This window comes from Corvus moneduloides, chromosome Z, assembly GCF_009650955.1.
Source record: "Corvus moneduloides isolate bCorMon1 chromosome Z, bCorMon1.pri, whole genome shotgun sequence".
NCBI lineage: Eukaryota > Metazoa > Chordata > Aves > Passeriformes > Corvidae > Corvus > Corvus moneduloides.
The window spans coordinates 40,220,791-40,234,099 of NC_045511.1; the positions used below are offsets into that span (position 1 = coordinate 40,220,791).

The window sequence follows — 13,309 nt, forward strand, 5'->3', positions numbered from 1 at the left end:
ATTAATGGTTGGTTAATAACCTACCCTTGAATATTAATTTTTAAATGCTTTTTGAATCATATTGGGAAGCATTAAGGACCTGTTTCTCAGTTCTGTAGGTGTAAAGGTAACTACAGTATTAAAATTTTAAAATGTGATCTTGTGATTCAGCAAAAGTACTGGTATTGGCCATGTAATTAACAGCAGCCCAAGCCTTTCTGTGTTGGAAGACCTTTTTGTTCTCTTCTCATTGAAAAAACTTAAAATTTCTCATAAAAATATAAAGTATTTTAGAATACAAGCCAAAAAATACATGTATCAGAATCAAAGAATGGATAAGGTTGGAAGGGACCGCTGGGGACATCTGGTCCAACCTCCCTGCTCAACCCAGGTCATCCCAGAGTACATGGCACAGGATTGTGTCCAGATGGTTCTTGAATATCTCCCTTGAGGGAGATTCCAAAATCTTTCTGGATGACCCATGCCAATGCTTGATCACCCACACAGTAAAGAAGTTCTTCCTCATGTTCAGGTGGAACTTCCTGTACATCAGTTTCTGCCCATTGCCTCTTGTCCTATTGCTCGGCACCACCGAGCAGAGCCCGGGTTCATCCTCTTGACACCCACCCTTCAAATACTCACAGACATTGATCAGGTCCCCTCTGTAATCTCTTCTTGAGACTGAACAGGCCCAGCTCTCTCAGTCTTTCCTCATACCACAGGTGCTCCATTTCCAAAATCACCTTAATAATTTCACTAGGTGAAGGCTTCACTAGGGCTGAGTAGAGGGACAGGATCACCTCCCCTGACCTGCTGTCAATGCTTTTCCTAATGCACCCCAGTACCCCATTGGCCTTCTTGGCCCCCAGTACACACTGCTGGCTCATGGACAGCTTGTTGTGCACCAGGACCCCCAGGTCCTTCTCCACAGAGCTGCTTCCCAGCAGATCAGACCCCAGCCTGTGCTGGTGCCTGGGGTTATTTCTCCACAGTGCAGGACCCTGCATTTGCCTTTGTTGGATTTCAGACAGGACTCTGCCCATCTCTCCACCCTGTCAAGGCCTTTCTGAATGGCTACACTCTGGGGTGCTGGCCACTGCTCCCAGCTTTGTGCCATCAGCAACCTGCTGAGGAGGCACCTGTCCCTTTGTCCGAGTCACTGACGAAAATGTTAAACAATACTTATTTTGAACCTTTGAGTACACCGTTAGTGACAGGCTTCCAACTAGGCTTCGTGTTGTTTTGAAGTAGCATCATGGATTACTTTGAGCATGTTGCTGGGTCTCCTGTATCTGATTTATTTTCTTTTCATAGTTAAAGTGACACAAGGGTGTAGTGTACTTAAAATCACTGTATCAGCGGAGCACTGAAATAAAACTTCTCTGCCTTATTTCAGTTACCTTAGAGCTGAAATTAATTTGTGAAAAAAGGACTGTTTGGGGAATGTGTGTGGCAAGCTGCCTTTATCCCAGTATAGCATCAGTTTTCTGTTTTATGAGAGGCAACTTATGCAACCCTTTACTGCTTAAAAGAAGTTATTATGCAATTGATACTTGTTAGTGTGGTTTGTGTTGTCTGAACAAGCAAGAATAGGAAATGGGAAAAAACTTTGAAGAGCTTTTTGTTCAGAAATATAACAAAATTTATTTAACTTATATCTTCTTTCTGACTTGGATATTTGCTTTCTGACTTAAATTCCCTTCCCCGTAAAATTGTGGGATTTTGTTTGCTTTTTTTGTGGGAGTGGAAAATCAGTGTGAAGACCCCAGGACGCTACCCTATACATCTTAGTTAATAAAGCATGAGAAAGGAACAGGAGTTTACCCATGAGACAGTTGGGCCTTTAAATAATCATGCCACTGCCACACAACTTCTGTATGTGTGAAATATACAGCTTTGAATAGCTTTTGCCAATGTTGTCCTTTTATGGACTTAAATTTCTGTAGGACAATGACATTTCATGTGGTTTATAGATGGAAGAGACTTGCTGAAGACACTTTGTTTCTGAAGGGACATTCTCTTCCCTCGTTAGGCACTGTGGCTTGTGCACATAAGGATAGTTTTCAAACAACTTCTACAAACCCACATGCTTGGTTCATTAGCTAGACATGCTGTGGTGGGCACTTCAAAGTTTGTTTACTGTGGTATAGTGTGGCTTTCTTTCTGACAGGATTTAGAAGATGAGGAAGCAAGGAAACCAAACTGACCAAAGTAAACAGATATTTCAAAGGAATTAAGAAATTATATAGTACCAGACTCATTTTTCCAAAACTTGTTTAAATATGGAGACAACAGTATGCAGTAAGAATTGGCACAGAGTCTATTGGCGGGCCTGTCACTAGCCTACAAAGATGATTAAGGAACTGCAGCATCTCGCTTATGAGGAAAGGCTTACAGACTTGGGCCTGTTCAGCCTCGAGAAGAGATGACTGAGAGGGGTCCTCATCAATGTTTATCAGTATCTGATGGGAGGGTGTCAAGAGGATGGATCCAGGCTCTGTTCAGTGGTGCCGAGCAATAGGACAAGAGGCAATGGGCACAAACGGATGCACAGGAGGTTCCATTTTAATATGAAGAAGAACTTCTTCACTATTGTGAGTGACTCAGCACTGGAACACATTGTCCAGAGAGGTTGTGGAGTCTCCCTCACTGGCGATATTCAAGAAATGTCTGGACACAATCCTGTGCCATGTGCTCTGGGATGACCTGGCTTGAGCAGGGAGGTTGGACCAGATGTGCCCCTGTAGTTCCTTGAAGCCTCAGGCATTCTGTGATTCTGCAGTCCAAGAATCATGGAAGTGGTAAGGTTGAAAGGGACCACTGGAGCTCATCTGATCTACTTGTCCCTGCTCAAACAAACTACCTAGATCCAGTTATGCAGGACTGTGTCCATACGGCTTTTGTGTTCAAGGGTGGAAACTCCAAAGCTCCCTAGGCTTTGCCTGTGCAAGGGGCTCGGTCAAAAATGAATCTCTCCTAATGTTCAGGATGAAACTCCTATGTTTCAGTGTGTACCCATTGCCTCTTGTGCAGTGATGGGTTGCAAAGATAAGGGACTGGGCTATGTCGTATGAGGAGGAGCTGAGAGACCTGGGACTATTTAGCCATCTCTAGGCATATTGTTGGATGCTCTCCATTTTGTCCATGTCTCTTGAAAGGTGAAATCCAGAACAGGACATAGCAATCCAGCTGTAGTTTCAACAGTGATAAGCAGAGAAGGATCCCCTCTCTAGACCTGCTGGTAATACTTTGTCTAATGCAGCCCAGGATGCATTCACCTGCTTTTCCACAAGGGAACATTGCTGCTGGCTCATGCACAACTTGATACAGAAGGACCTTTTCTGCAAAGCTGTTTTCTAGCTATATGGACCCCAACATTTATCAGTCTATGGGATTGTTTCTCCTGGTGTAAGATATTGCACTTGCCCTTGTTGAACTTCATGAGATTCCTGTGAGTCCATTTTTCCAGCCTGTTGAGCTCTCTTTGAATGTTAACACAGCTGTCTGGTGTATCAGCCACTCTTCTCAGTTGTGTAGTGTCAGTGAAAGAAGGCAAACTTGGACCTTAGTTTTGTAAATTGCTGCAGTGGTACTGAAGATTAGGGTTGAAATAGGTCAAAAGGAAGTGTCTTGTGGGGACTATCAATACATTTTGTGTGGTGATATTATCAAGGAAGAAGAAACATCTAGAAGCACTGAGAAGGAAACATGACAGCTGCTGCCAATGCGAAATTGGGAAATGAAGCAGTAAGCAGTGCATATTTGGTATTTCATAAATAAATCTGTTCACCTCTGATAGAAAGGTTTGTCTTGGAAGAAACCTTCAAAGATCAAGCCTAAACCCTCTGCCATGGGTAGGGACACCTTCCACTAGACCAGGCTGCTCAAAATCCTGTCCAGCCTAACTTGGAACACTTCCAGGGATGGGGCATCCAGTGTCTCACCCCCCCCAACCATAAAAAGTTTTGTCATTATGTCCAATCTAAACTCCATCTTTCAGTGTAAAACCACAACCTCTTGTTCTGTAGCTACAAGCCCTGGTAAAAAGTCTCTTTCCAGTTTTTTACAGACCCACATTGTATATAAAGATCACAGTAAGGTGTCCCTGGAGCCTTCAGGGTGAGCAACCCCATCTTTGTCTTTTTTTCTTAGGCAAGGTGTTCCAGCCCTCTGAGATCATTTTTGTGGGCCTTCTCTGAACCTGCTCTAGCAGGTTAATGTCCTTCTTGTACTGTGAACCCCAGAGCAGGGCATGGTACCCCAGTAGGCATCTCATGATGTAGAGGGAAGAAGAGGGACAGAATCAATTCCTTTGACCTGCTGGCCAAATTCTTTTGATGCAGCCCAGGACACAGTTGGCGTTCTGGGCTGCAGATGCAATGATCCAATGATTTATCTTCTAGCACCTCCCAGTCCTGAATTTTTAGCGGGGCCATTCCCAAACCCTTTGTCCCCCAGTCTAGGAATTGCCACAGCTCAGGTGCCAGACATTGCATTTGGCCTTGTTGAACCTCATGTGTTTCACATGGGCCCACTTCTCAGGCTGTCAAAGTCCATCTCGATGTGACCAATTCCCTTAAACGAATCAGTTGCACTGCAAAGCTTGGTGTCATCTGCAGACTTGCAGAGGTTGCAGTCAGTCCCATTACCTGTGTCATTGATGAAGATGTTGAGTAGTGTTAGTCGCATTTTGGACTCCTGAGGGGCACCACTAGTTATTGGTTTCCACAGAAGTATGAAGCCATTGATTCTTTGGGTTGAGTTTCATTGACTCTTCAGATGCAGTCATCCAGCAAGTTCCTCATCCATGTAATAATCCATCCCTCAATGCCCTATTTCTTTGAGTGGCAAGAATTTTGTGGGGGACCATATCAAAGACATTCCAGAAGTCTTAAATAGATAGTATCTGTTACTCTTCCCATGTCCATGGATACAGTCACTTTTTCAGAAGAATGTGAATATAATCTTCTGAGAGATTGATTGTTGTCCTGCAATATGTCCTCCCATATAGCTGAAATACTCTTTGGAAAGTACTTACAGAAATTTAAATGCAAGTATTAATTAATGGCTTAGACCGTCTAATGAGTTTCCTCCTGCCAGATTTGACTGCTGGTACTGTAGGTTGTGCATGCAGGGTTTTTTTAGGATGAGGGGAAAAACTGGATGTGACAAGAGTATAGTCTTGAGTTACTTCCTTTTTTGAAAGGTTATATTTGCAATATTGGTTTTAAGAGTATTTCTAAACAGTGAGGGAAAAGGTTATTCCTTGATCAACTACCTGTATGTGCTCAGACAGTGGCTCTCTTGTGTTTGTTGGCCACAGACATTTGATGCAGGTTCTCACTTCCTTGTGAAATTCAAGGAAGCACATGAAAAACCGGAAGATGTCCCTTTGGAAAGGAAGTGAATATGATAATGAAACTGAACTCAGTAATACATGTTTTTCTCTCACGTCTTTCTGCCTGCTTGAGTTGAATAAAATCACATTTCTTCTGTTTTACAAAAGTTGATATGACATAGTGTCTTTTTAGGTCTCTAAATGACTTATGTATTTTCCAGATATTTTTCAGAACACCTCTATGGAACTTGGGGGTATCTGTTGATAGTATTACTGATGCTAGTGCTGATAAGATTTTCGAATTTTTTTTCTGTGTTTATTTTTCAAGTGTTTATTTAGAAGAGCACAAGAGAAGACAGTTATTGCAGTTTGGGACTAGGCATAACCTTTTTTCTACTGTTCATTTACAATCACATCTGAATTTTTAATTCAGTGCTTTTCAAGAGATACAGAAGAGTACATCAGACATCTGTTCTGTTTAAGAACAGAAGAATGCTCTGTTTAATGATAGGAATTTAAAAACAGATATTTAAGTTTAAAAAGTGTTTAATTAAAATATGGTGTTTGAGACTTCAACAGAGCTGCTTAAAGGTGAGGAGTGGGATTGTAGGAGCTTGTGTTCTATCTTTATGAGCAAGAAGCCTAAAGGAGACCTGTCACGTTTTAATTATAGGAACTCTATTTCACAAAGACATACTAACTGTCTCTGGAAGTCTTTGTCAGAGATTAAAAATATAATTCCACATTTTAAGTCCTGATTAAAGATCTCTTTATAGCTGGACTTTACCTAAAATGTGGGAGGTAAAAAGCTGTACTACCTTTAAAATTGTTAGGGAGTGCTCACTCAGAGACACAAATGCTGTTTTTTGTATGCTGAGTTTTGGGACTTTATGGTTTGGTTATGGAGGTGCTGGGAAATAAAAATCTGAGGCAATAAAACCTACATCTAAACAGTACAGTAATATGGGTTTGTAATTCCTTTTCTCCCATTGCAAATAGGAAGAACTTCTGGGTTTGCAACAAAATGGTGGGTGAACTACCAATGTTTTTAAAATCACTGCTGCAGCTAATTATCTTGGTGCAGTCACTTAAGTATGCATCATTGCACTCTTCTCTACCTTCCCACTTTCCTCTGAAAGTGGACACAGCCTTTGCTCTGCAAGTAAAGATAATAATTGGTACTAAAACGGACCTGTTACTCATCCTTTTTTGAGCACATTTCTTGTGGCAGATGTCTAGTTTTTAATTAACTGCTAATGAACATGCCTAGTAGACCATGATACTGCTGCCAACCTACTCCATTTTATATCTCACTGCTGCTAAGCTCTTAAAAGGTTACAGAGCAGGCATTAGTATCTTTGAAGTGATGGGAAAGTGATTATATGCATAACATAATTGTTTGTAGGATCTACTATGGCAAATGTTTAGTTAATAAATGCATCTGGTAAACATTGCTGTTATCCCTCTCCCTGGTCTTTCATTTCTTACTTTGTGTGCAGCACATATTCTTTTTATCCCTTCTACAAAGATAATACAATGTGCTTTTAAAAATCAAAGTTTTTTAAATAGAAAGAATATGAACTTCTGGAAAGGATCATCTTTGTGGGTGATTCCTCATCTCTTAGGGAGAACTTTAAACCTATTATGAATAAATCTTATATAAGCAATAAATAAGTATGCTGAAGTCCTAAACAGCAGTGAACTTCAGATAATAAACATGAAATCATGGTATGACTTGGGTGGCTTAAAAGATCGTGATCAGTATTTCAGTCTTAAGTCAGTTTCATATAGTGCCATTGTCCCGGTTTGAGACAAATTTATGGATCTTTGTGTACCATGCCCCTTAGTAGCCATTTGCAAATCTACAGAGAGGTGCAGAGCAGCTTTGCAATGCACTTTCAGCTCTCATAGCACACCTTGCCCATTTCTCCCCACTATCCGTGTGCAATACCACCAGAGAACACAGGACACAACCCTCCCACTCTCAGCTTCAGAACCTTTTATAGAGCATTAATCTGTTCCTCCTTTCTCAGACTTTCAAAATGAATGGTGTGTAGGCTACAACCAGAGCCAGGGAAATGGTAGGTAACGTGCTCTTAACATTTCTTAAAACGTTAACCTATGCTTCCTGAAATCAAGTAGATTAACTTGTTTGCTAATTAAACCAAGCAGAAGAGAGATGAATAAGGGTTACCTTCATACACTTGCTGAAGAGTAGAGACAAGAATGGGAACAGTTTAACTCCTGTTCCTTGTTTTGACCTTCCCATGGTCACACTGCAAAAGAAGCTAATTTGAGCTTACTGTTGGAGAAGGGAGGAGGCTTTTCTCTGTGAAACTGCTTTGGAAGGAGTAAATCACTTTTTTTCCAAACTGGTTTGGAAGGAGTAAATGCACTTAGGCAGTTGCACACCAAAACTAGGTAATGCTGGGTGATAGTGCAGCTGGGGACAAGTAAGACCAATGCCAACAATGCTGCACAGCACTGCTGATTCATGCTGTCTCAGAGCTAGGGTGCAGATGACTGACCTGGCTGAAGCGGTCAATGAGGAAGGAGGTGGCTAAATTACCATCTCTGAGAGAGGCTGCCAAAATATCAGGTTATCTCCTGTTTTGAGGAAATGTGCTAGAAACTACTAAGTATTGTTAAAGTCTGGGAGAAGAGGGATGTCTTCTTGTTCTTTAGAGACTGGATCCAAAAAAACAAACCAAACCCCTGCAATCCTGTCAGAATTTACAGTGCTTCTTACTGATAGTTCTTCAGTTAAGTGAAGCTTCACTAGCAATAACTGATTGATATTTTAGAAAGTGGTCTATTGTGTTAACTACTTAAAATAAAAATGATTCTTAATGCTTCCTTCAAAGTGTTACCTTTTGTGTTGTTGTAAACACATTGAATGAGAAGACTAAGAAGTACCTCACTTCTACCTTGCTTTCTAAACATACTAAAGAGGGTGGTGATCAGATGTATGTATTGAAGTTTAGACTAGCAAGGCTGTTTATGCGGCATTTGAAAATAAATTCCTGATACATGGTGTGAGAGATTTGGTAAATGTGTGGCTTTAAAAAATTGACTAAATGGATTGTGGTAAATTTAAAGATTTTCCTGTATATCAAAGTAAGTAAATGCTGCATGGGAGTTGGGACAGCAGGAAAGTGAAAAATTATCAAGTCCAGTCTAGAGTTCTTAAATGTCAGCCCCTGTGTCTGCATAATTTTATAAACAGCTCAAGGCATGTCTTGGGATGGGGTTAGGAGAAGTAAAAGTGTAGGAGTGCAGTAGTTATATATATAAATAGTAATAAATAAATTCATTTATATGCCAGTAGATGTTATACAGGTATTGCTGACAGTTTGTCTTGAAAAGTCTTCACACCTGTGGAAACACATAAAATATTTCTGCATTATTTTGAGTTGAGGATTTTTTTGGAATAATGGGTGAAATATTGTAAGCTGCAGTCTAGGTATTATTTCAGTAGCTGCCAGCAGTACTGTAACAATTTTACTTGCTCTTACAGGACTACTAACATTCACCTGGTCAAACTTGAGTTCATCCTGTTCAGACGTGTTTATCTGTCTCCTTTTCGATCCCATGAATTGGATCGTACTGTAGCTGTATCTGCCTTGAGCAGAGGGATAGTGGAGAGTGGCCAAGGTGGAGAGGATTGTTCTGTCTTCTATTCATATGCCCAGACACAAGGAAGCAGGAGAGAGCAGAAGAAAATCTGTTAAACTTAAGCAGATTATGGGAGCTATGACTAAGCTAAAGATGGTTTTGAAGCTTCATTTTCTAAAAAAAAAAAACCTGTGCTGAGCATTTTGAACAAATTAAATGGATAGCTGAACTTGGTAAACATTAATAAAACCATGAAAGTTTTAACTAGAAAATATCTTAAAATTTAAACTATGGGGAAGACATTCTATTGTAAAAACTCTGTTTCTAAAATTGTTTACAGGTTATTTTAGCACATTGGTTACAGGGTTGTATGTCTGTGATTTTGATCTTGCAAGCTCCTTTTAAAACAGGGGAAGGTATTCATTAATAGAGAATTCCATGCTATCTGGAATACCTGGATTTTAAGCTCAAAGCTGGTTCCTAAACAGGGTGTTACATCATTAATAATTCCCCCTCTTTCCCCTAAAAACCTTAGCTAGAATAAAATGCAAATTAAACTTTACTAAATATGAAATTCAGCATATCTTTTACATTTTTTAATATTCAGAATAGAAATGTACTTGTTTCCAAACTGGGGGAAGAGAGGGATGTGAGTTTAAATCAATCTTGCCACTGAAACTTTTTTTTCCCAGAGCAGTGATAAGCTTTTCTATAGAAAGAAAAAGGTGTTTGAGTCTTCTGCTGCTGTTCTTTGTTGCCAGAGATGCTGTGGTAGGCAGTAACTGCCCAAAACAACCTATACTTGTTGAACTTATTAGTCAGGCTGCAAAATAAGTATCCAGCTAGCCTTTTTTGGGTAATGGGACGTGAGCAGAGTTGTCCACAGACAGCATGATATAACGCAGTGTATATAGCGTGGTGGGTTAAAGGGGAGAGGCTAGATGAAGAGGAAACAAATAAATATCAAAATCCACTATTGATTCTCAATAATTAACCAAACTTCTACCTTATCCTTCCCAAACTGTGTGCTATACGTTTTTCTTCTGGGGATGATGATACCGCTGGGAGCAGCAGCAGCAGTTGCAGGCTCAGCATCTCTCCCATGGCCATGGACCTCCAGTGCCTCTAACGCCGCATCCGTCAGGACTTCAGCCTCCAGGAATCCCTCCACTTGGAAGCAGTGCTGGCCTTCTTGCCCTCTCTAGTGCTTTGGGTGGGCAGTCTCACTTGGCAATAAAAGATGACAAGAAACATCATGATGCAGACCACCACAGAGGTGAGAGGCATGGCAGGCCTGATTAGGACATTCTCAAATTTGTGCATTGCTGCAAATTGTGTGCATCTCTAAAGAATTCAAATTATATAGAATGAGAAAAAACTGTTGGCAAACTAAAATGTCTGCATATATACCACTGAAGCAAAATTCAGCTTGGAATTTTTTTATATTTTAAAGGGGATCACTAGGTGTCACCTGCTCTGTACTTTGCAGGGCCTTTTGACATCCTGGTAAATGCTTAGTTGTAATAGCAGTAGCCTGCACCATATTGTGGAAAATTGTTAAACTGCATAATGGTGATTTATTTCAAAGAAAGTAATGTTGTTGAATGGGTTGGGGGGAAGGTAGGAGAAATAAGAAGTTAAATTTTGAAGTGAATGCGTTCAAAAAAAGATTTAGATAATTGCATCTGTTACTTTAGTTTCATAAGCTTAAATTCTAGTACTCAGTTAAATATTGGGCAAAATTGCGCTTGACTAATTTTTGAAAAGAGAATAATTTATTCTGTCATGAAATAAAACTAGGCTTTGTGTATGGTTAAACTGTAAATCATGTTTACAAAATACTGTAATTTTCAGGAAATCACTGTATTAGGAATGTGCAATGAGTTATATAAATAAAAGCCATTTTAAAACTGTTTGTGGCTTGTGTTCTAATTTTTTTTCCCCCCTTTTTTATTTCTGTTCTTGCCTCTGTGTCCGAACGGGCATGTCTGTCCATTTCTTGGTTACTGCGGGAGCAGACAGAGAGCCAGGCACAGTAAGTACCAACATTCCTGCTAACGTTTCCATTTCCAATAATGCAATAATCATATGTTGTGCTGTTTGTTTGTTTTGTCTTCTTTTTAGTCATTTTTATGATAAAAGGTGTATGTGTTTTCTGTTAATGTATGTCTTGGTTTATGCAGAACACCAGATCATTTGTTTGATGGACTGTGTGAAAGAGTTTTGTTTCTGAGCAGAATGCTTTTAGGCAAACTTGAGCTTGAGTTTGCTTATTGGTGGCAGAAAGAGGGCATGAAGCTGCAAATCAAAAAGATCACTGGAAATACGTAATTTTTAGTCCAGAGTAAAGTGTTTAGTCTCTAGGATTTTGAAGACTTAGAGTTGGAGAACAGGTGAGAAATTTAAATATGATAATTTTAAATGTGTCATGATGGTGTTTGGCCCTAGGAGGTTTTTTTAACTGCATCTGTTTAAGCGATACTAATGTCATTACTGCTTAATTTGTGCTTCAGGTGTAACTTCTACAGCGATACTTTTTTCCCTGTAGACATAAGATGTAATAGAATTGGTCTTATCTGAAAAGCCCTCTAAAGAACTACTTTGTTACAGCTTTTCATACTGTTTTGTTTTGAGTGATATTGCTGTATTAATCTGTTAGAGATGGTCATGTGCAATTTAATGTCAATTCAAGTAACAAAGCTAATTCTCTTTGTTTATGTCATAGGCGAATTTGGGCTCTATTTTACTCCTTTTCTCAATTAGAAAAGACAAGAACTAGGAAAAGTTATTTGACAGCTTTACAGCACTAAACTTCTGATTTTTATTGCTGCTTATTTAAGATATACATATACAAGACTTGCTTGACATTTATTTACTGGAAACTATCTGCATATCTTTTGCAGCAGTCTTTTAGTGTTAGATTGCTAAGCAAAAAGCATTCATTTCAGCTTGCTTAATGTTATTAATGACAGTATAACTGCAGAAATAATTTTAAGCTGGGTTTTTATGAAGTCTCTGACTTACCAAGGACTTTTTCCTCTGTGTGGGACATACTTCTTTGAGTGCTGCTAGTTGACTGCAGGAATCTCAATAACTTTCCTTAAGGGCTAAGGAAGGAAGTCTGCAGAGTGTGTCTGTGTGCACACATACATGCACATGTGGTAGTGATGGCTCTGTGTTTTGATTTGGTTATGTTTCCTGTCCTTGCCCTGGTCCCAGCTTCCCCTGCCCATCATGCAATTTGGTCAAGGGCTGGGTTTAAAATCAGATGCTTAGCATTGTGAAATTTGGACTCTGAATTCATCTTGTAGCTGAGAATAGTCCTTGCCTATGGAAGGAGAACTGTCAAAAATTAAGCCTGTCTTTTGTGTTGTGGGAGAGTTGCTGATCAGTTGCTTAGTTTACTGTAGATGTAAATTTTACTTAAACTATAAAGTTGTTGCTGTAGATGCTTCTGTCTCCATATGTCTAACCCGATGATTGCTTGGTTATTACCTGAAGCAGACTGGTTTATGCTGGGTTTGTCACTAATTAGCTCTTAAATAATCTGAGGCTTTATATCATAAAGGAATTTTGCCATGTGGATATATTGAGTTCTGGATACTACACTATGGTCATTCTAGTTTCTTTTTGGTCTCAGTGTAGGATAATACTTCATAGCTGACTTTAATAGCTGAATACAGGTGAACTTGAACTTAAAATTGTTTAAATACAGTGTTACATCAAAATCTTGACTTAACAGTAAATTATATCTTCAAACAAAGAATCATAATTTAAGAGATAGTTAAGTTCAACTCTGTGGCTAAAATGATCAGCTGGGAATTATGGGCTGTTCAAACTTCTCTAATTCTCTTGTATTTTTTATGGAATTTTTAAAATATAAAATATATTTTTAAGGATAATATGAAATGGATCTCAAGTACACAAGGCATAGCAGCAGGTCTGTTTGGTTATTATGTGTGGTTGAAATCATTTTATGACATCTGGGTCATCAAGGTAAAATCAATTTGATTTTCAGAGTAGCATTTTAAAAGTAATGGTGCTGCCAAAAAAATACTGTGCAGTTCTACAGTATGATTTCCATCAAATATGTCTAGCATGACCTTCGAGCACTATCAGTAGAAGCTAACAGCTTAAAATGTGGAAGTTTGAAAAATTAAAATTTATTGCTTGTCTATGGGGTTTTAAATTGAGTTTCTGGGACATAACTTTGGGTTAAAGCATATTGTGACAGACTGGAGCGTATTCATTTTTAAATTAGATTTGGTTTATTTTTTTAAAGTCTCCTTAGATAAATAAGCAGTCACAAGCTTTTATGTATTGTATGTTTTGAAATACAACAAAAGTAGTGAAATTCTTGTATTTACAAGTTAATAT

General features: G+C 39.1%; 1 protein-coding gene across 2 annotated transcripts in view; it reads left to right on the forward strand.

The window, feature by feature from the left end:
- TLE1 (TLE family member 1, transcriptional corepressor) overlaps positions 1–13,309 on the forward strand; it is a 74,358-nt gene that overhangs the window by 31,649 nt on the left and 29,400 nt on the right. For both annotated transcript variants that reach the window (XM_032097577.1, XM_032097578.1), the window contains exons 7-8: positions 10,004–10,208; positions 10,951–10,967. In XM_032097577.1, coding sequence (XP_031953468.1) covers positions 10,004–10,208; positions 10,951–10,967 — 222 coding nt within the window. The remainder of the gene's footprint in view (positions 1–10,003; positions 10,209–10,950; positions 10,968–13,309) is intronic.